This window comes from Clavelina lepadiformis, chromosome 3, assembly GCF_947623445.1.
Source record: "Clavelina lepadiformis chromosome 3, kaClaLepa1.1, whole genome shotgun sequence".
Lineage (NCBI taxonomy): Eukaryota > Metazoa > Chordata > Ascidiacea > Aplousobranchia > Clavelinidae > Clavelina > Clavelina lepadiformis.
The window spans coordinates 23,495,447-23,518,946 of NC_135242.1; the positions used below are offsets into that span (position 1 = coordinate 23,495,447).

The 23,500-nt window shown below is 38.1% G+C and overlaps 2 protein-coding genes across 3 annotated transcripts; one reads left to right on the forward strand and one right to left on the reverse strand.

Annotated features, from left to right (window-relative positions):
• Positions 1 to 288: 288 nt before the first annotated feature.
• On the reverse strand, positions 289 to 16,795 carry LOC143450807 (polycystin family receptor for egg jelly-like). Of its 2 annotated transcripts, none has more exons than XM_076951514.1 (27): positions 16,722 to 16,795; positions 16,542 to 16,636; positions 12,253 to 12,409; positions 11,854 to 12,032; positions 10,163 to 11,752; positions 9,931 to 10,071; positions 9,677 to 9,863; positions 9,348 to 9,550; positions 9,076 to 9,264; positions 7,954 to 8,231; positions 7,753 to 7,875; positions 7,521 to 7,673; positions 7,324 to 7,456; positions 6,656 to 6,729; positions 6,197 to 6,587; positions 5,904 to 6,100; positions 5,626 to 5,775; positions 5,432 to 5,560; positions 5,207 to 5,362; positions 5,011 to 5,135; positions 4,771 to 4,944; positions 4,506 to 4,705; positions 3,253 to 4,408; positions 2,994 to 3,188; positions 2,784 to 2,923; positions 895 to 2,717; positions 289 to 711 (listed from the first exon to the last, which is right to left on the reverse strand). In XM_076951514.1, the coding sequence occupies exons 2-26, from the start codon at positions 16,600 to 16,602 to the stop codon at positions 2,551 to 2,553; spliced, it is 6,648 nt and encodes a 2,215-aa protein (XP_076807629.1). In that variant the 5' UTR covers positions 16,603 to 16,636; positions 16,722 to 16,795; the 3' UTR covers positions 289 to 711; positions 895 to 2,550. The 2 variants fall into 2 exon arrangements, with proteins under 2 accessions (XP_076807629.1, XP_076807628.1); XM_076951513.1 differs by having other exon boundaries at positions 289 to 785.
• On the forward strand, positions 12,477 to 13,764 carry LOC143450809 (fibrinogen-like protein 1). Its single transcript, XM_076951517.1, has 2 exons — positions 12,477 to 12,764; positions 12,919 to 13,764. Exons 1-2 carry the CDS (start codon positions 12,482 to 12,484, stop codon positions 13,608 to 13,610), a joined length of 975 nt encoding a protein of 324 aa, XP_076807632.1. The 5' UTR covers positions 12,477 to 12,481; the 3' UTR covers positions 13,611 to 13,764.
• Positions 16,796 to 23,500: the final 6,705 nt, after the last annotated feature.

Here is a 23,500-nt window from a genome sequence, read left to right on the forward strand (position 1 = left end):
TTTCCCCTAAGAACGTTTTGTGTTCAAATTTAAACCCATGCTCGCATTTACGCTCGTGTGTAGAAAGTGTAATTACAAATGTGGTGAAGCGTAAGTGGAAATTTTGTCCGAATTGTTTTCGAACTTATGCCAGAAATCGAACAGAAGAGTCCAGTCTGGCTTACAACTTCAATGTTAATAACATACAGACCAGTAAGTCCAACAACACCTGTATTTTTAGTTGTTTCTATAAACTGATTTCTACTGCACATTAGCATCAGAAGTTAACATTCATTTAGTCATTTTATTTTTCGTCATTGGCGCGGTGGGGACGAAAAAACAGTGCTAGTTGCAAATAACATGCGCTAATGTACGGGAATAAGCGACAAAGCCAAAACGGCTGAAAACTTGCCAGAAAATAATTGTGGTGTCAACTTGCTGATAACAACTAGCATGGCCACTAAACACAGAAATACAGCAACTAAAACTTCCACATTTAAAGTCAGGTTATCCAGATTACAGCAGCCGCGCAGGTGATATGTTCAAACCACAGATTGCTGATCCTTCGTAGGTCCAATGTTGTACATCAGTGGATGGGAAAATAAAACCCACCGTAAAAGAAACCCCATCCCAGGCGGAAGCCCGGTTTCTTGTAGCCATATATGGTGATAATGTTGGGCGTTGGTGTAGAGCCGAAATTTGTAAAGCACAATTGCACAACCATGATGATCTCTGAATAGATGTGATGACGTTACTGCTCGCTGTATGATGGAATCTTCTTTGCCAGTTACATAAACAATGATGTACTAGAAACAGATATGATAACGTTGTTACTAAGTGTTGTTGAGAGTATTAAATAAAATAAATGGCAGGCTTATAGTTCATGCCATATAGGCGACATATAAATATACTTACTTGCATGTAATTGATCCTTTGTTACAAGATGGCTGGAGTGCATTCATGAGTGGGATCCAACATCAGAAGATTGGAATGCTGTCTCCGATTCCACCGAAACCACGGTTTGCTGCTTTCTTCATATTTCCAACAAAAAGACAGAATTCGGGTCTGCGCAGACTGACCGGTTTCACTTGCTGTCTTCTTCTTGAAGTAAGGGTGGATAACTTTTCTGAGAATTCAACTGAAAGCCAATTAGTAGGAGTTGATACGTAGTTTAAAATTAGGGGTGTACACGTTGGATGAACGAAGCTCCAAGAACCAAATCTTAATGCATCGAAATTCAGTTTTTCTTTTTGGGATTCGTGGTAAAACGGGTTTCCTTCATACTTAAACGCATCAATTGAAACACGCAGCCGACATATTTTTCAATTTGACTTCACATCGCAATACCAAGCCTACACGCATCGCCATGGATTAAACCACATCATGCCAATTTCAAATTTTTTGCGAAATTTTAACGTTAATAAATTTGGAGACTTTTTGTAAAGGCGAAAGGGAAGCGCTGTATTGCGTCCAATTTGGTAAATTTCAAACTGTTCTACAGTAGAATAACAATCGAATTTTTGGATCCGAAATAAACTATTCCACTGTAGAATAGTAAAGCATTTTGGTTTGTACACCCCTAAATAAATAGTGAGTAGTCTATATAAGTAAGTTACCATACATGTAACTATATCATTGGCAAGTAATAATAAACTAATTTTGATCAATAATGCTATAGTAAAAGTAGATACGCCATTTGATCGGCGTTTACGTTGATTGCCAGATTCGCCGATTTTCGGTCGTGAAGGAAATTTCCTCAGCTTGTGTATAATATAATGTGCAAGATGATTGAAACGTAAGTCTCTATTTTTAAATACTTTTAATTTGTTAAATAAAGATGAGAAAAAGTGTACAGTTTGAAATGTTCAATTCAACAGCGTAGGCTACAACTTAAGGTGTACAAATTGTACACTTGTACAGTACATTGTACATTACACATTGTACAGTGTACAACTTAAAATTTGATATGGGCACCAGCAATGGCTACCAGCAGCTTCGCAAGCAGCCTAGAAACAGCATTAACTGATTTAACAAGGAATTCTTGTAGTGTGGAAACATAACTTCTTGTGTTGATTGGATTTTTATGCAAGTTCGTGAACGGCTAAACGTCCACTTCCCTGGGAGATTGGTGGTTTGTCGTGGTCAGCATGATTGCCAGAAGACCTGATTTTGCATCCTGCGAGCTTGGAAGGGCAAATAGGAGATGTTATGTTATCCTACCACAAGAAGTTCTTAGGAAATCACTTGATGCGGTTTCCAGCCGGCTTAAGAAGCTGGTGGCGAATGCTGATGTTGTTTAATGCCGATATCGAATTTGAGACAAAATTCCATGCTATACACTTTTTATCATATTTATTACCGAGTACTGGTAAAAATTGTAGTTTTTAAAATAAATTACAAATATTTAAAAATAGGGAGTTACTTTTCAATCACCTTCTGGAATTGGAAACGATACCGTACCGTACCATACCATACTATACCATTTAAATAAACAGTTCTTCATTTAAAAACAGTAAACTACACAGTCTACTGTGAAAAGCATTTTGACTCGGCAACACTTCCAAGTCAGCCTTATGTAGAAACACGTTGTTTGATGACTCGCATTTCTATATTCTCCTGTGTATTTTTCTTGCGGTTGGTGCTCTTCCGCGTGGGAGAACGATAAATTGGATTGGTCGGTTTTTCTCTCTTCTGTTTTCTCCTTATTGCGCCACGATTAACGTAAGAGCGTGGCCTCACTTTATGAAGATATAAATCATTAAACACGTTCAAAGCGCTCACTAAATCATAGTTTTGATAAGAACCTGATGGTGGCAAAGGAGGAACCCAATCGCGAAGATCATGCCTCGGATTGTTTAGCACTGAGAAGTAAGCGATCACGACCACTTTCAAAGATTCAAGAATTATGAAAGTTTGAATGAAAGCGCTCACGAACGAAACCAACCTGAAATTTGATCAAGTTTTAGAGATGTGACGTCGTCCTAATTGTTTATTATTTGGAAACAATTGCTCACCAATCTCTGCAGGTTTCTATCCCATACGTCATACCGTACAGGACGCAAATCACAGTCGACGCGATCATAGCAGCAACGATATAAAACCAGGCGACGTATATCGAAAAGTGAACAATAGCTAAAGGATCCAGCGTGTTTGGATCAATTTCCAGGATTGTGAATTCTTGTTGCGCTTCAGCAGCAGACAATGGCGGCCTGGATATAAACAGTTTTATTTCATGAACAAACTGACTTCAGGAAAAGCAACCGGGCATTATACCTTGCCGATGGTCTGACTGCTGATGATGTCAATGCTTTTTCTGCCGATGACGTTGTAGCCACATGTTTTTCGACGCGAGAAGCCTTTGATTTTGTCTTTTTTGATGACTTCATTCCTTTTACCACCGGTGATGTAGTGATCACATTATTTTCGACGCGCGAAGGCTTTAACTTTTTCTTCTTCTGCGACGTCATACCTTTTACCGCCGATAACGTTGTAGCCCCTTTTTTTTCGACGCGAGAAGCCTTTGATTTTTTCTTATTTGCGGACGTCATACCTTTTACCGCCGATGACGTAGTGATCAAATTTTTTTGGACGCGCGTTGCTTTTAACTTCTTGCTTTTCGGCGACGTCATTCCTTTTACCGCCGATGACGTTGAAGCCACATTTTTTTCAACTCGCAAAGCGTTTAGTTTCTTTGACGACGTTATACCTTTTACCGCCGTTGACGTTGTTGCCACAAGTTGTTCGTCGCGCGAAGGCTTTGTCTTTTTCTTTTTTGACGACGTCATATCTCTAACCGCCGACGACGTAGTAGTGGCCATATTTTGATTGACGTTCGACGGGGTATACTTTGTCATCTTTGGTGACGTCATGTTTCTTACTGGCGGTGACAAAGCGGCCGCATTTCGTTCAACGCGCGACGGGATGTACTTTATCCTTTTTGTTGACATCATGCTTTTTGGCGATGTCGTAGTTGTTACATCTCCTTCGAGGCGGGACGAAATGATTTTATTTTTCATCAACAAATCGTTTCGGCGAGTTTTCTCTCGTCTTTTCGTTTCTTTTACAATTTCAAATTTTCCTGGGAATTTTGGCGGTTGTTTGTTGATGATATTTGCGATTTCTCTAGATATCGATGGACGTTCGTTATCTTCCGGAATACATTGACCAATTTTATTTTTATTTTGGTCAACTTTTGCGTTTTCCCTTTCTGATCTATTTCTATTGTTTTGTTTGATTGTATTTCCAGTTTTCTGGCCGTCATGGTTTTGCACAAGTGACGTCGCTGGTTTTTGCTGCCCTCTGGTGAGTTTTGGGGATTCTAGATTGTTGCCAGAGATTAGATTTTTGTTTCCTTTCCGTCGTTGTGCATGACGAAACATTAGGCTGATGAAAAAGGGCCCGGGAAAGCAAATCAAAGCGCTTTGAATACCTTTATGACAGAAAAAGAAAATTAATATGACTTGTGCAAACAGAATATTGCAAAAACATGAGCGTCTTGGCTTTTATCGACTTTTGAACGAACTTACCAACGGCAATGTGGGACCACTTGAAGTTGTAGTGCCCAAATGTCAACACATTTCCGTCCAGTGCATGACTGTGGCCATGAAACATCATTGAGGTCATCATAACCATAAATATAAAGAGAGAGCAAGTGGCAGTCCTTTCGACTCTTGTCATCACGCCATGCTGCCATGGCCTCATGCCATAGAGCGAATACCAGACGTGTCTGTAAATGAGAAAATTATGAGATAATAAACCGATGCAATAGGGTGAAGTTTTTAACAAACGCACCTGTCTTTAAAGTGATTCTCGCATTTTAGGAGGAACAATTTGTTGGATACTTGGAGTTCCTCTAACGTTGCGGCACGGAATGTATATTCCGTGACGTCGCTGAACCTGGTACCGCACAGAAAGAACCAACATTCGTTGGTTTCCAGATCCCGTACAACCATCCGTTCGAGGTACCTGACGTATGCCTTGCAATAAGGATCTACATCATACAACCGCTGTTAACTTGTCACTAATTCATACCACTTAGGACTGCTCCCTCCGTCATTGCGCCACATTCTTAGTGCTTTGATGTCGCCCAAACTACGTGGTGTAGTAATAAGGAAAGATTGCACGCTTCCCACGGATAGGACGTTTTCGTTTTCTTGCTAAACAAACAATCAAGCATTATGACGTCGGCACAAACTATCACACACTATGGCAGACGTCATCATTTTACTTGTATGACGTGAGCATTGCTTCTTTGTCTTTTGCCCAGCAGTCTCATGCTGACAGTGGCGGTGGTACCGGCATTTGGACGACTACCGGTATAAATTGTAACATAATACCGGTATTGGTCGTTTGGCGAGTTGTCCACAACTTCAATGAAGAGTCCCTTCAATATTTCATTGATAACAAATTATTAAATTTATTCAATAAGTTACAATTTTAGATAAATTTATACTTTTTTCTGTGCATCTTTGTCTTTACTTCTAGCCCATATAAGGAGCAGAGCGTAGATGACGTAAAAGACAAGTAAAACGCTGATGATCACTGGATTTTGCTGGAATTGCTCCCAAAGATTCCAGGAAAGCTAAAACCGATTCAACAAATAACAATTAGAAGTATTCACTTCTTTTATGTCACAAATATTTTTACTTGGTCATAATTGATCTTGTTGGGAAACACAAGAAGATGGGAGGCGTATATAATCTGAGGAACCTCCTCCTCTCCGCTCCTCTTAACCCTGTTTGGTGTGACCTGGTCTACGTCACATTCACAATTAAATATCCCAGCGTTTTGATGGACCTGATGATAATAAGATACTTCGCTCATAGTGTTTTAAATGAACAAAAACTATGAGTTAAGTCAAGAATTCGCTTAAACTCTGCCACAAAACTCTCTAACAATACAACTATGGACATCAAATATCTCACCGTGCAAGAGCTCTCGCCCCAGTCGCGCATTCGATCTTCCCAGTGCAAACAGTTCAGTATAAATGACGTAATTGTCACGTTAATCAAACTTCCAATGCGATAAAAACCCGCACCGAGATCAACAAACACTGTCAAGTTTAGTTCGACCTGTCTATGCGGAAGCGACCTCTCAGAAATCGACCAAGTGTATAAAATTTCTGAGAAAATAACTCAATATTACGTTAAAAAAATTCAAACAATGTGCTGACGTTTACAGACATAACACATACGACTCTTATTTTCTGTAAACGAACCCTTTTCATGAAACTCTTTCTTTAATTTGAAAGAGCCTTGGTCGGTAGTTTGCAGACTCATTGTACAGTTTCTGATTTTCTGATCCATGTTTTCGACATGAATTGTGAGAAAGAGGTCGTTTCCATCTCGTTTGTAGAGCTTCCAATCAAACAAAGCCCAACCTGCGGCTTTGCTGTGACAACCAGCCACGTCGCATTCACTCTCAACCCTCATTGTTATGTTTCCTTTACCAGGCTGTGCTGGCAAGGGGAAGCCAATTGTTTGATTTTTGGCCTCGTTGCGACTGATCGGGATCTCGTTTCGCCATCCCTTTGTCATGGAGACGGACGTGACTTGATCGACTTTGTGGGTTCTCGTGTTAAAGTTGATGGACGAATCGTAGGTGAAGACCTAGAAATCATGAAATCGTTTCATTATCGCGCTTAATCGCGCAAAATATAGCAAATTAGAATTTATACCTCGACATTGATGACTTCATTGTTCAGTGTCTGTATGTTTGGAAGTCGAAATGAAGAGCTACCATTGAGTGGATCTGAAAAACATTTTGTCATAAATCTCCGTTTGGGTCGAATTAAAGCACTAGTTGGCATCAAATAGCTAGAAATATTGTATAGCACCCCCTATAGGCCTATACTGAGCAAGATATACGACAAATAATCATATCAAACTGGTCAACCATTGCCAAGTCCATAATTTTCGACATGAAAGTTATTACACACTGAAAACATACGCAGTACATTTTGACAAACATGACAAATGAGAAAATTCAACGATTGATTAACGCTGCTAAATTGTTTTAAAAAACCTAATAATTTATTTTTTAGGATCATCGTAACACTTTATTTCGATGTGGAAAATTATTGTATTAGCAACGCGTAGACATGTTTTGTTTTAACCCTATGACTACGAGTCGGCGTTTAAACAAAGAAAATTAGCCACAAAGTTACACTTACGCAAATATAGGGTATTAAATTTCGACATTGCCAGATAAAACTAGACGTAACCAGCGACTTTAGAAAAAAGTTGAACGTGATATTCGGTGAGATCATGAAACAAAACTCGTCAGAGGTCGCACTTGAGCTCAAAGTGAATGGCGAGATCGACATGCCTGCAAATTAGCACTTACTGATGACGTCGTTGTTTAACTTGAGGAATTTTCCTTTGACTGATTTTGTTTCAAATGTCATCGTATCTTCACCTGGTATCAATGACGCCATAAGCAGCTTGCCCAGCCGTGTCATTCGCGAACTTTCTTTGATCTTTGATAATAATTGTCATTTAAGAATCGATTTGTTACGTCATTAAAATTATGCACGTTGTTACCTTGAAACTGATATCGTCAGAAAATTGCATCAAATGTGACGTAACGAAAATGCATGAAGTGGCAATAGATCTTATGACATCATCATCGTCGTCGCTAGTGCTGGGATTACGAACGGTGTGCTCTATTCGGTCCATAATTTTCGCAATTAGCCGCTGGAAATATAAAAAACAAACAAGTTATCTTATTAATTTTAGTAATTTCACACATTAAATTTTATATTCAAGATCTTACCACGTGATAACTATTTATGACGCCGAAACCGTCTACCAGATGACGTAAGACGTCAGCAAGTTGCTTAACTGACGTCAGGGTTTTTATTGGATATTTCGCAACTCGTTCGTACACTTTTTTTATCTGTTAAATGAAAAAAAAACACAATTTCACAAGTGCTCGGCGGACTGACAAAAACTCATTATTACGTCATAAGCCAACCTGGAATCGCTCGAGAATATTCGCTGAAGACATCGGCAGCATAAGCTGCGCCGTCTGCTGCAAGTTTTGACTCGAAATCGCATTAAACAAGTCGCTTATGACATCAGTGTTGTCGTGATGATTTTTGGTCAATGACACAGACAAGTTCTTTACTGTACAAGCCTGACGAGGACCACATATCTCAACCCAAATCATGACGTAAGAAAAACTGCTCTTTGACGGAAATGTGACGTCATTTAGATTCGGATCGCAGCCGTGTTGTAAAAGATTATTCTGGTCTGAAAATATTTCCATGTTAGATTTTAATTTATTCAAAATACCACATCTACAAACACCACATGGATTGCTACAATCATTGTAACAAGCGAAGGAAACTTATTTTTTCTACTCCAGTCGAACCTCGTTATAACATATACACGGCGGGGACTTTCAAAGTGTTTACGTTAAATCCACAGTTCGTTGTAACTGTTATAGCCGTTTAAGTAAGAAACTGATCAATGTACAGCACGAGGCTACAATCAAATTTGCACCACAGCACACACCACATGGCTGGAATCGATGTAACAATTCATCATTCACTCATTGTGTGAGTTATAAATTGAACATAGGGCGGCAGGAAAGTCTGCAAGCTAGAGCTTGTGATTTCATGGTCGACTCCCTCACATCGACTTCCGCTGCCTGGGACGACTTTCCACTCAGCTCTCAAAATGGGAGTGGCAAACGTGCGGTTTATAATGTATGAGTATACCGGGAAGAAACAAACCGCCGACCGCGTCATATTTGACTGCACTCCATCTAATGAGTTCATGCAACGACGCCACAGCAGTGCTGCGTGGTTTATATTTTGTCTTAGAGGCCACTTGGACTACGATTTTGTGGCTCCAGCTTACAGTAATGCCTTAACATGATTTTAGGCAATTTTCAAATAAAAAATGTAACTTTAATGCATTTATTCGTTTTCAATTATTTTATTTTGTTGGTTATTGGCACACTTGGGACGCTGTATATTTAACTTTAAGTTGAAATTTTAAATGGTGTCACTTTAACCTGCTTTAGATTCATAATAATGTCATAAAGTTCTATTCATGTCACTTCTTAACACGCTACAACATCAAGTTTTACCTTTCTCTGCGGTAAAGAACTTGTACTTCAAAGGCACTCGACTTTGTGCGTAGCCTTGACAGGTCACGTTAAATTTTGTGACGTAAGCAATTCCACTTCTGGGTTGAACCTTGCAAATGCCCCCACTAGGTGGTAGTAGTGGAACAAGGATCAAAGTCGCCGACGCCTTGTCACCATCAATGTTGTAACCTGCAAGTCAAGTTCAAAGTTTAATTTGACGTTGGTCAACCATAGATTTACTGATCAAGTCAATCTTATATAAGGGGATTCACCTGTTCCTGTGACATTTGATGACGTCTTCACTTTGTCGAGTATTGATTTGTTAAGTTTGCAGAATCGTTGATTCTTGCATAAACTTAGTTGTTGTCCGGATATCAGCGACAATATCCAAGTATGACGTATGCAATCGTCACATTCAAGTTGAAGTATGATTGGTTTGTGGGAAGAAAACAGCTTTTCGCAGTTAGACCAACACCTAAAATCCAAAGGAAAAATTTTTAAAGAAATTTTAAGTTATTTATTTTAAATTTATAATCTACAATTTTCAAAATATAGATTTAAATTTATAAAATTAGCAAGCGAAAAATTTTTCCAAACTCGCCTTAAAATAACAACCGGGGCAGGTTTGGATTTAATAATAATTTTTTGATCAGCGAACGTTGCGTCATAATGTGGACCGGATATGATCAGCCTGACGTAATACTGTTCGCTTGGTATCAGTTTGTTCCTGGAAATTTCCAAGGTGTCATTGCCAGAAACCCAAAGAGTTTTCCAATCAAAGCAGGAACCTTGGACGTAAATGACTCAAATTAAATTTGGATCAAAAAACTGGGAATTGAGGAAATCTTTTCAAACCTTTTCTTTGTATTTTTCCGATTTCTTTTGTTATTGGTAAATCTTCTTGTGTGACGGCACAAAACCAGTCACGTTTGATATTTCCCTCGTGTTTGGTAAAGTCAATTGAAGACTCAAATTTCAAAACTGTTGTATTTAGTCCTGGATAAAGAGATTAAGCATTTCAAGATAATATTTCTTTTATTGTGAAACCGCAAACCTTAAACATAGAAATCTGATATTTTGTACTCACCAGCCTCCACCACATTTCCTCCATTGATTAGAAAATTTAATTTCCTTTTGGGAATTTCCACCAATGTGAAGTCATCGCCCTTTGCTAATGACATATGGTAATCGTCAGAGGTTATGTTGGCGTAAACCTTTATGACGTACAAACCAGGTAACAAAGCATCGGCTTTAATCAAAAGTTCAGGTTCAACTGAGCTCGCGTTAAGTTGAACTTCATCGCCAGTTTTGGGAATGTCTACTTTTGACGTCACTCGATACGCTCTCCATTTGTAATCAACGGAGAATAGCTCTCTAACGCATATGAAGTTAAGGTCCACGCTTAAGACCAACTCTTCAACCACTTTCAAAGGTTCGTCGAGTCCACCGCCAACTTTCCCGTCGCGAATTCTCACGCTCTCCAAGCATGACGTCTGCAAAGCTTTCGGGACATTTCCCACGAAACGAAACGATTGTTTGTCATTTCTGATCAGAACTGTGACCTGCCGAGCTTCGTTGAAAATACTTTCGTCTTTGATTAACTTGTAAGGTTTTGCGTCAAAAGGTAGATTTGGCAAACCTTCGTGCTCATATTCCGACTTTGAAATCGTTAAAGTCGAATTCTTAGCCGCATTGTCACCGATGGTTAAATTCATTTCGTATTTTCCCAAGTCACCTCTTATGAATACAAAAACCTCTCTACGGGTTTCGAAATTAAATCCACGTGACGTAATATATACGTCAAAAATCTGTGGTAGCGCTTCAAAAGTTGTGTTTGACGTCATCAAAGATATTTTGTTTCTAGCTGTTGCTTCAACTTTGTACAATCCTGCTCTTGATAACGTCGCCTCTACCACCATCGAGTGGCAATCACGTGAGCAGAATGTAGAAGTTTTGTAAACTGTCAAACTGGTTTGAGTCGATTTGATGTCGATTGAAAGATTTACCGGCGCTCCCTGACTAACTGTCGCGCTTATGATGAAAGAATTCGGTTGTAGACCGACGTATTGCTTCGTCATCACTTTAAGATTTTTGATTTCTTCGTTGAAAGTAACTGGTGTGAGAAACGTCACCAATGAAACATTATTTTGCAACAAGAGTGTGACGGAACGTATTCCCGGTCCAACCAATCTTTGCGTCGTTGAGTTCATTTTGAACTTGGCGGTTTCGTTCGATGAAATTTTCTTCTTATCAAACGTTTGTGCCGTCTGAAGCTCGGTTATTATGACGTCATTCACCATAAGAGCATAAGAGATAGGAAAGTAATATTTGTGGTGAAATATCAGCTCAGTTGAGGCTGGATATGTGTGGGTGCTTAGTTGGTGGGATATTTGCAATTTTGAAGCTGATAAAGCATCTTCCACGTAGACAACGAGTTCTTTTGTTGCAACCAAGTCGCTTCGTTTATTGATGTCACATTGTCCCTGAACTAAATACTTCCCGGGATATTTGAAGGAATTTTCTGCTTTAAGGGTTTTAGTCGAAAGATGACTACTTTTTACAGAGTTGTAGAGCATCTCACAGCCAAGGTTTAAACCGCTCGCTCCAGTCAGTGTGGCAACAAACTGAACTTTCTCTCCGGTTTGGACGTGTGTGTCGGTGGTCGTTAACCGAAAGCCTTAAATATATTCGAAACGTAAATCACTTCATGAGTATTCGTTGTACTGCACTACATGAGTACAAGTGATACATTCCCATACTTTGCAGACATTTACTCACCAATGCGATTGTAAACGAAAGAAATCTTTGCCTCGCTGCAATTTTTTGTGAATCTTTCCAAAGTAATCACAACATTGTTTCGATATAAAATGTTTGAGAAGTCATAGGGTTTCCTGTTTTTGCAAATTGAAATCAATTTTCCATTTGCGTCGGGTAGCATTAAACTTGCTTTCGTGCAACTGCATGGTACAAATGTAATGAGAAATGTAAAATAACCTTTTGTTAAAGTGTTATAATTTGTTACTCAAAGTGAAACGACTACTCCTCCTAAAACGCGCAAAAACGGTCGCAAAATGAAACTACTTCACATGCAATTTTTACGGTTGTATAAATATATAGGAGATATCTTATAAATACAGTACTTTAGCTTGATCTAATTTTGTCATTTGTAACTATCACCTGAACAAAATTTCGTCAAACTGCAAATATGCAACCTCCCAATCTTGCAGTGAAATCTCCCACGACATTTTATCAGACGACATTCCGTTATTAGCGCATTCATCTGCGGTTGGAAAATCAATCTTTCCATTCACATTTTGTAACAATTCGCTGCAGTCTGAAAGGTACAATAGCCATTGCAGGAGAGTTAGTATATTAGCATTGACACTCAGCGGAAAAGGCAATATCAATGATGCTCTATCACATACGAAGTTTTACCAAAAAACATTTTCTGAATTGGTTTTTCCTACTGTTGACGTTTCATTGGTGGCAATGCGAAGCAGCGACTGATAAAGCCAGCAGATTACTGCATCGTATTCACAGAGTTCGAGAAAGTTTAAGAAATGGAAATCTAACTAGCTGGAGATTTTGTTATCTTCAAAATTGCAACTATAACCAACAGATGTACGCAAATTCCATCGACTTTGCAGGAAGCGTCAAAAAGTTTAAATCTTTAGGCAGTTTTTTAAAAGGTGACAAAAACAAACGGCTTTGTGAAGTCTTGAAATACCATTTACTTAAGCTTCACTTATTGCAAGTTTGATATCAGTTTTGTTTGTATAACTAATTGATACACATTTTATGAAATGTTCTTGACATTTCTTTACACTACTGTTTCCATTTCAGAATGTACGAGCATCTACGCAAGTGGTTCAACATCAAGTGGTATCTACCCGATATGGCTCAAGGAACGATTCCAGTTCACCTACGTCTACTGTGACATGGAGCTCGTTTCAACTAAGAAGGGCTGGACAACAATACAAAGAAGAATGAACGGAGAGGTCAACTTTAATAGGGGTTGGGACGATTACGTCAGAGGGTTTGGGAATCCCCGAAGTGAATATTGGCTTGGATTGGAAAATATTTATCGTTTATCGAGACAGAGTGCAAAAACTGTAGAAGGTGGAGGGCCGTCGATAAAAGAACCTCAACTTGGGTTTGACCTTGCAGATTGGGATGGTTTCAAGGCTTTCACTGAATACAGGGTATTTTCGTACTTGTCAAGAACGGCAAATTACTATTTAAATGTGAAAGGTCGGAATGGTTCTGATTGTTTCAGCAAGGCTCCAATTCTTCGAAGCAAGTTCAGCACACCAGATGTTGACAACGCTGACGACTACCACAGTCATTGTGACCGAAATTTTAAATCAGGTTGGTGGTTTCGCAGGTGCGGTGACACAAACCTTAACGGACCTTACCCCAAGTATAAACAAGAAATGAACTCGAACAACATAGTTTGGTTTGGATGGGGTTGTTTTAATTCTAAGAGAACGGCTTTGCGCTATGTGTCAATGAACTTTTATCACAGCAAACATTAGTCACGTAAAGCTTACTTAACCATACTTGTCGGTATAAATGTGTTTACTTGCATAAGTAATCTTGAATAATGGCAAAGTACTACACGCCTATGCTCCTATGTCTTTTCCGGTGTTGAGTAATTCGTAGCTTTTTGCATAACTCAAAAATATAACTTACTGGACTTGCGCGACCGCCCTTATATTAACTCTAATAATTAATAATCGTAGAAGGAATTTTACGTTTAAGGCCTTCGCATTGTTAAGTAGGCTAAAATGGTGGGCAAGTCAAAATCAAGTTGGCCTTCCATCATGAAGTAGTTGTTAGTGAAAATATCGGTGAAAGGATATTTAGTGATATGTTGAGGTTAAACAATTATTGCCAAGAACATATCACAAATATGGCCTCCTTTTACATCCAAGAAGGCAGTCGTTATCACATCACAATGTAAAAGCAGTATACCTGGTAACTGGGTTTGTATTAGTTACGGTAAGCTACTTAACGCGTATTGAATTGAATACGTGTCTGTAGATAAAGGATTTGAAGCAGGTAATGTTTATTTTCAGACCTTTTGTACATCTTGATATTACTTGGTTAAAGTTTAAATTCAGGGAAATTCTCCCTATTACGGTGACCTACTATAGTCCATCTCTCTGTGTTTTAAATGTACAAACAACGTATCTTTCAATTCCAATAGAAGCAACCGTCTCTTCGATTTCTACATCATTGAAGTTAGGCAAGACGTATAAGTATTCGGCCTGTGGTCACAACCGCGCCTTAAAGTAAAATCAATCCTGCAACGTCTAAAAAGCTAAAAAGAACTTGAAGAGCGTTCCTTGCTTCGACAAAGAAAGAAACACAAATAAAACACATAATTAACGTGTAGACCACACGAATCCATGGCAAGTTATTGGACAAATTACTAGGCCAGACTGGCGTCAAGATATTGGGAACCACTGGCGCTTCTGATAGAAAACGACAACGAAACAAGGTGCCACTAAGCCACGATCAGCCTTAAACCCTCAATATTAGTTTTTCCAACATGTCGAGTTCGATATTTTTTTGCTTTGCCTTTTCAGTCTCTGGTTTTCAAAACTGGTTTTAACAGCAGCCACCAATATCATTTAAATAACCCACTGTCGGCAGCTTATCTTTACCATTCGCCGTCGTGACTAGAACATACATTGAAGTTATGCAAACGTAGAAACTAGCGCATAAGACATGTGACCAAGTACCACGTGGCCTAACACTTATCCACATTTCAATGGTGGCCTCACACGTACAACTAAGGTTGTACTTTTTCAAGTTCAAGTGCAGACACACGATCAAGAAAATAGGGTTGGTTAACATGCGACTTTATTTGTCGATGGGAAAATCGCATGGTTATGCAGCCAAAATTTGTCGTAGGTTCATAGGCACTACCATGAGTGGAAACCGCCACTGAAACCTCAAATTCATCAGCACCAGATTATTAATTACATAGCATTAATTACATTATTTAGATACAGTAGTAGCAACAGGCCAGGTAACAATTATTATACTACTAGCTCATATAAGTAAAGTAATAAACGTTTAATACTATAAATATATACTTCAAGTACATTTTAATAGAGTAACTATACTTTAAATATTTGACATATTGCAAACATAAATTGTGCAGGCTATTGCTATTGCTATTGCTATGTCATTGGAACAAAAACAAATGAAAATGTACAAAAAAATTATTTGGTCCTGTGAAGTGCGTCACTTTTTGCTACTATAAAGCGTTGTATGACAGCAGAAAGATCTAATCTAGTTTCTACACCACCCTTTATATCTTTGTAAGTCTGTCAATTCCTCTGCCAATGTGTTGACCTGTTTGTTTTTGTTTATTATACTTATGAAAGCAAACTACATGTTTAAGACAGACATTTACTAACTCAAGATAAAGTTACAACGAGGGCGACAACATTACTTCTGGCAGGACATGAAATGGGTTCCATACCGCTTATGGCCGAGTGCTTTTTACAGGTTAACCATTATATCTAACCTTTATATTATAGTACAGTGTGGAATCCAGCTTATTAATCGCAGCAATGGCTGTAGCTATAATGCTTTTGAATAGACAAACAAAATTTACTTCAGCTGTATACGTCTATCTTTTACGATAGTAAGCTTTAATATGGCTGCTATATAGCTATATTATTGGGGTTCGCAAGGCATTAACAACTACCGACTATTATAGCGGTTTGTGAAGCTTGTACCTCTAATATTAAACCGCTTTCCTGCTCATGGAAGCCAACTTTGTGCAGCGACCGAGCAAGTGTGGATTTATTAACATCAATCAGTAAATAAAACAGTTAGTTACATACAGTAATAATAAGCTTCATAAGTTAAAACGTTGTTAACACACATAGTTAGACACAAGTAAGACACACACAGGTGCTACGATATCAACTGAAATAAAACTAGCCACCTATTAACAACTATCTTAGCAACAAATTCAGTTTTGTGAAGTGTTGGTTTGATAAACGCTTGCAAATGTTTTGCTAATATGAAGCAATAATAGTCTATTGTGAATAGTAATTAGCCTAATCCAAGTAATTTCAACGTCACAATTTTTCAATCGACAGCAAACATTGCCTCTTTGTCAACTAACAATTGATGAATTCAAGTGTCAATTTCCGGCTTAATTCGTGCTTCATAATTACGGTGTTTTATGAACTTGCACACGGTACCGTACCAGAAAGTCAAATATCATTTTAAAGTCAAACATCATTCACACTAAATTGTTATCAAAGCATTTATATCGTTACGTCGAGTGTTAATTCAAATCATGCAAATGTTTGCTACCTAAACAGAATGGCTTGGCATGCGAAAAGCGGCAAGCGAACCAGCAGTTGGACGACGCTGCTTTAGTTAGCCAAGTCTCATTTCCTTATCTTACGACACAAGCTGATATGTACAAAGCATACCTGCGCATCCAACCATGAATGCAACAGCCAAGCACAGTAGAAAAAATCTGGTGGTCATCATTTTATCTTTCTGAGAAGTTCGTTTCTGTTTGAACCTACCGGAATTTTAAATAAAACGAATCAGCTCTAATCTCGAGTTATGAGACACAAGATATCAGCAATATACTGACAAATCATTACCTGGCAATTGTAAAACGTCACCTTATAGTAACCAAATACTTCTTCAATGAACACGCAGTTAGATTCTCGATACAGCTGATAAGTTTGCAAACTGAATATGCAAATTACTTATCTCAGAAACATTAAGGTCATATTTACGTCGGAACAAAGTGATTATAAAATTCATTGTGACGTCACAATAGTTTTTCTATTACATAATAACTTTGCAACAAGAAGTTTAAAACTAAAGATATTAATTTGTGTGTGGGCCTGTTGTGTCAATTCATGTTTACAATTGATTGTATAACTTAAGGTAAATGCAAAGTTATTTTATCACACAAGCACCAGCAGTCTAGTAGGTTACCAAAGTTTACGGTTGATTTTGTCTGACAAAATGGTTTTCCTTCTATTTTAAAGCAGAACTGACGTCATTTTCAGCTAATTTCCGAAAAATTGATAAAAATATGTTGATTCCGAAAATATAAACGAAATTCCTTTATTTTTTCGTAAAGGAGTTATTGACAAAGCCGTTTTCAAAAAACTGAGCGATGAGCGGATATGACGTCACCAAGGTCGTTGGTTTTCGAGCATTGTTTAAACTTATAACAGATTAATGAAATCAATTTAAGACAGGTCACATTATGATTTATAGTGGTGAGTTAGGCAACCGAGCAGAATAACATCGAAGGTCACTATAGACCTCATTAAGAGCACCCTACTACACCATTAATAGCAACTTACAGTGGAAACCGCGTCATACACTCACGGATCTTTGCCGTGAAGTATAATCACAGATCTTTTTTATGACCATTTGTATAAAGACCCAGGTATTTTTGTCGAAACTCTCCGTTGAATATGAGCTAACGTTGGGCCTTACATCGTCAATTCGCCTTTCGCATTTTTAACAAGCACGTGATTTTGTTACTTATTAAGGTGAGACAACACCAAATAATTTTTTTTTTTTTTTGAAAAACGTTTTTTTTGCTTGTCTGATTCAAAATTTATTGAGGATTCCAAATATCTCATCCTTTTTGTTGAAATCGAATGCTACAGTGTTCAAAACGAGTGTTTATCAGAGGTGCCTAGGAAATTTTTTTCAATTTTTTCCAATAAATTTTGTTTGCTTGACATTGCTCACTGATCTACGCTTCTTTTCAAAATAAAAAAGATATACCGGTAAGCTGCAAATCAACTCTGTTTTTAAATCCATTCCTTTTTATATGATTTCTGTGGTTGCTGACTTGACAAATTTTATCGCTGATCAACTGAAAAAGCAATTCAAAGGTTGAACAGAAACGGTATAGGCACTCAAATATGCCTAGTCGTTTTCTGTCTAAGAACCGAAAGTAGTGTTTGCTGATATACTGTGTTTGGCTTACAGTAGCCTAGCATGGTTGAGGTAGAATTAGTTTGAGACCAGGGAGCAAGCAATCTAGCTTTTTAGCCCTACTGTACCAGTACCGGTTGATTAGGCCTAATACTACAGTGTACAGCAACAGTGAGCTATAAATTGGTATAGTGCTACTGTGTATGTTACTGGTAGTTGTAGCCTCTCACTTCATTTGTATATATATATATGTAGATAAACATTTTAGTCTGTTAGCAAACTTATTTATCAGTTTATTACCCTGTTGCTGTATAGATACGCATACAACTTGTGGGCTGTGATCATGCCATTTGCGTCTAAAAAGAGAAAGTTTAGAGGTACACCCTCTTGGAAGTTACCTGCAAAACAAATGACTGTTGTTGAAACTCCTGCAGGATATCAAGAAGATCGACCTACTACTAGCACCATTCCTGGTACGAGTAATACTTCTGGCATCAGTAGTCCTACCCATGCTGAATCATTGAAAGCTCGCTTATCTTCTGATTCTGGTTCCGGCCGTTTTTCTGATTTAGAGTGCAATACTAGATCACAAGGTTATCGACTAATAGATTTAGCGTGCTTGAATGATGTTCTTCAAAAGGTACATCGGTGTCCAGGTGCTTCTCTAACTGTTATTGATACTGGTGTTACATATGGACTTTGTTGTACCTTGGCCTTTGTTGTTGTACCACCTAGTTACACTCGTTGGTTGAATTCAGTTATCTTATCTTTTCTATTGAACTTGTATATATGTTTGTTTTTTTCAGTTAGATCGGGAAGGTTGGTAAAGCAACAGCTTTTCTTGGTACTGTTATTTTTCTTCTGCTAGATTGTCTGACCTGATGACGGTGAATGACGGTGTGGTGCCAAATTTGTAAAGGCTGCGAAATTGCTCCAAGGGTTGTGACGTAAAAATTTCTCATGACTAACAGTTTGTCTTGCTACAAAGTTTGTAAAGTTCGTTTTCTTACAATACGACGGCAATCTCCAAGATTTTTGAATGAAAAACTTATCCTTAGTGAAGCGAAATGTCTACGTCACCATGCCCGGAACAAATTTAAGAAGACAACCGTATGTCGTATTATGACGTTCTGTATAACGGAATCACAAGATGTATACATTATGACGTAATAGAGGTGGCAACTTATAGTTACATTTTGCTGCGTTGCCGGTCTAAACACAGTTTAATGTTTACTTGGTTGGTTAAAATCAACTCGTGGATTTCATTCAGTCGCAACGAAGTTTCATTTTAGTTTCTTTAAGAGGTTCATCAAATCCTTTCCAAGTGTTCCAAATAATTAAGTTTAATTCGCTGATTAAAATTAACTCGTGGATTTCATTCAGTCGCAACGAAGTTTCATTATATAGGCGCTCGATAGCAACAAACAAATGAAGGGTGCAAGATTTTGAGCGCCATAGACAAAATTTTAGGCAGCAAAAACTGAGAAGAAATGCACAAGAAAATCTCGGGCACTTTGTTTTTAGAAAGAAAAGGAAATTTTTATTGGACAGCAAAACCCCGGACAATTTGAAATATATTGCTGCGTCTCCCCTATTTTTGGGGCCTCCAAACTTTAGTCGCATCATACCTCGCCGCAAACCCACCCTCCCCCGCAAATCAAAAGCCGCCACTGGCCAGTTGCTTTGTTCGTTTAAATATATTTTGGGGAAATAGTTTTTTGGCTCCTCATTGTTATTGTCTCGTGAAAGCAAAATACAACACGCAAAGACTCGGCAAACTTTTTAAAATTTTCTCTTGCAATTGCTGATGTTTTATTCTTGTAATGAAAAAACGTAGATATACGTTATCTGCCCTGCTTATTTAATCATGACTAATACATTGCGTTACTGCATGTGTAACAAATGTGACTTTACCTATAATTATTATCCTTGCTACTATATTTAGTCTGTGTTTGAGCACTAGTTTAGATTTTGGCACCGTTTATGACTAAGGTTATCGTTTGCGCATTTGTATTATTTGGTTTATTGATTGGTTGGTTGGTTAGTTTTAGTTCTTCTCTGTACATAAAAAGGTGGGTTTAGTTCATATAAATTACTTGTTTTGCGTTTGTATTTGTTGTCTTGAAGCTTTGCGTTATTACGATTGGTTTATTTTGCCGCATGTAGGTATCGTGTTTGCTTAATGTTTACAGCATTGAGGATTATCACTGTTAAAATTTGTTCCTGTCGCATTTGTTGCGCGCACCAGTGGTGTCGAAGCTTCTCATGTTCATTACAAAATTCTCTGTCCAGTTTCTTCCTAAACTGTTCAAAGTACATGGGGCAGTTCGGTTAGTAAGTGTTGGTGACAGGGCGTTGTCTCTACTCCATGCTTTTACAGTGATCTTTTCTCTTCTAATTTTAGCGTTAAGTCGATGCATTTGTTGTGTGCAGTTTTTAAATATAAGTTCTCACCAACACTCAGGTGCGACTCTTTCACTGGGGTTCGTCGTGAAAGGAGCTACTGACCTGGCTAAACATCTGCGTTTTACGTAACACATGTCTTTTGCGTGCTTGCTTTTTACTATGTGATTTGCTGTCAATCTGTAACACAGTTACTTTCCTGTGACGTCAGCGTTGATTGATAAACTTCGTATAAAACAAGCAGCTTATTCGCAAATTACTAAAACAAGTTTGTTGGTCCTTTGTTGGCTAATCGTGTCGATCCAGGTCTATAGTTACGTTACAGGGCCATGTTAAGTTTACCTAAGTTCATTTGATGTAGATTTGTGGGGACTTACTTACTACTATGCCAGCATTGATCACGACTACTTGCCTGAGGGTGTTATTATAAATATCACATGATTTGGACGACGGACGTTTCTAGTAAACGGTTGTTAGTTTGTCGGGCATTTTATGTGCGTTGTTGGCTTGTAGTCTGAACTATATTCAGGTTCTGTGGTCACAGGCGTCGTGGCTCATGAGACTGGCAGCGATGAAGTAGAAATGCGCAACAGCGATTGCAAGCTTTGCCCTGCAGACAAATGTTACGGCAATGAAAACATTGGACATGAAAGTGGTATGGGACCCGAAAACTGCATTAGGGCTTGAATTTTAAATTGTTTTTAGAAACAGATTTCTACTGTAAATACAATATAGCATCAGAAATTAACTTTCAATCAATAGTTTTATTTTTCGTGATTTCATAGGGATGAACAAACAATGCAAGATAGTAAACATGCACTAATGACTAATGCACGGGAAAAGTGACAAAGCCTAGACGGCTTAAAACTTGCAGGAAAATAATTATGGTGTCAACTTGCTGATGACAACTAGCACGGTCAATAAGCAAAGAAACACAAACGCTAAATGTTCCATCTAGACAGGTTAGACTAAACACAGAAATACACAAACCAAATATTCTACATTTAAAGTCAGGTTATCCATATTACAGCAAATGAGCAGGGGATATGTTTAAGCCACAGATTGCTGATCCTTTGTATCTCTAATGCTGTACATCAGTGGATGGGAAAATAAAACCCACCGTAAAAGAAACCATCCCAGGCGAAAACCCGGTTTCTTGTGGCCATATATGGTGATAATGTTGGACGTTGGTGTCGAGCACTAGATTGTACAGCACAATTGCACACCGATGATGATCTCTGAATAGATGTGATGAGTGATGACGTTGCTACTCTCTCCGTGATGGAATCTTCTTTGTCAGGCACATCAACAATTATGAACCAGAAAGAGATTTCATGACATGGTCGTTAGGTGGTGGTGTTGAGGAAAAATATTTCATCTGAAACCGATGGTTCGAACGTTGTTGTGTCAGGAGAATATCTTTTCACACCTGTTTTATAAGCACTGCATTTTAACGTTGTAACACCCGGTTTGTAAAGCACTAGTTTACGGTGTAAGCTGTTTATGTCTACTTAGTGTTTGTTTTATATTTACTACCCCGTAAACTGTTTGGGAGTTTTTACCTTAGTGCGTGCGTGCACTGTTTTTCTGCTGCATTATATTATACAGTAATTTAGTCCAATATGTGTGTGCAGCCGTTTTTATAGGTGCTGTTCATTACTTCATTTGTGTGTACTTGCGTATACTTGTCGGTTTTCATAACTTCTCTCGCACTGTCGCACTTCTTTACTATTTACACGTGCAGGTTTTTTTATAGCTTGTTTCTTGTTCCGCGTCACCGCACTACCCCTGTAGACCTATTTGGTAATTAACGCCCCACGCTTATTTTCTTGCTATGTAGCCAAGATTAATTCTGTGTTTGGTTTGGTTGCTCTGCTGACAAGTTTTTGGGTGGAGTTGAATTTTAGTCTACGTGAGGTTTTAATAAAGAGAACACGTTTGTTTTTATTTGAGGAAGACTCGTAAAAATAAGAGAGTCTGGCTAATTGACTAGCCGTTAAAGCGGGGAGCTTACCTGGTCAGAAAAAGTTTGGCTACAGTTGCAGGATCATTTTTCAATCGAATGCCCGATTCTGATCTAGGAAAATGATCTAGGAAAATATAAAAACCACCAGTAATTATTACAATGGTAGGTTAATAAGCCATACCATATAGGCGATATATATCTATATTAACTTGAATATTGATCCATTGTTACTAGACTATTTTGCAAGCCAATAACGTCGTTACCAATATTGTTGTGATTGCCTGTCTATCGGGGCCATTTTAATCACAACTGTCTCGGTGGTTACCTAAGTTCAGTTGATGTAGATTTGTGGAGACTTACTTACTACTATGCCAGCATTGATCACGACTACTTGCCTGAGGGTGTTATTATAAACATAACATGACTTGGACGATCGCATGCTCAGTGATTCATGAAAATCATAAAATGTTTCTCGTACTATTTTGTTGTTGTTTGTACGGTAAACACATTCAATAAAGTGTTTTGTTATTTTCGCGTTTCTTTAAAGTAAACGTTTGTTTGTTTGTCTGTCGTCTTATGTGCGTTGTTGGCTTGTGGTCTGAACTATATTCAGGTTCTGTATTAAGAAAATATACCACTTTATATTTGGCATGATTTTAAACCTGCTTAAAACTTTTATTTTACCGCTCATAGATATGTTGGTCTAAAATCTATGAGTTTTACTTATTTTGCTGGTACTATAACATTTAAAATTTATGGAAAGTTTTAGGGACGCAGCATATTTCTACTCATTTTACCAAAATTCTTTCAAACACGATCGCAGGCTAATCATCAATTTTCACTTTGTTCCTTTGAAGTAGTTTTCGCTGCAGGTTGTTATTTTAAACTTAAGCTCATTTGTTTTCTGTGAAATGAAGTGTAGCAAAATAATTCGGTCTTTGATGTTGATGGTGGTTTGCCGGGACCATCTCAGCATAGTGGCTCATGAGACTGGCAGCGATGACGTAGAAATACGCGATTGAAATGAAATACAAATACAAATGAAGCCTGCAAAGTTATTGTCCAAGGTAACCATTACGTCATGCCGTCATGCCGTCATGCCGT

Coding starts and splice junctions, on each gene's coding strand:
- LOC143450809 (XM_076951517.1), top strand. CDS start 12,482: ATGATGCTCTATCACATACGAAGTTTTACCAAAAAACATTTTCTGAAT. Junction 12,765..12,918: donor TTTAGGCAGTTTTTTAAAAG/GTGACAAAAACA, acceptor TTTCCATTTCAG/AATGTACGAGCATCTACGCA.
- LOC143450807 (XM_076951514.1), bottom strand. CDS start 16,602: ATGATGACCACCAGATTTTTTCTACTGTGCTTGGCTGTTGCATTCATG. Junction 12,410..16,541: donor ATTCATGGTTGGATGCGCAG/GTATGCTTTGTA, acceptor TGTACCTTTCAG/ACTGCAGCGAATTGTTACAA. Junction 5,776..5,903: donor GGGGCGAGAGCTCTTGCACG/GTGAGATATTTG, acceptor TATTATCATCAG/GTCCATCAAAACGCTGGGAT.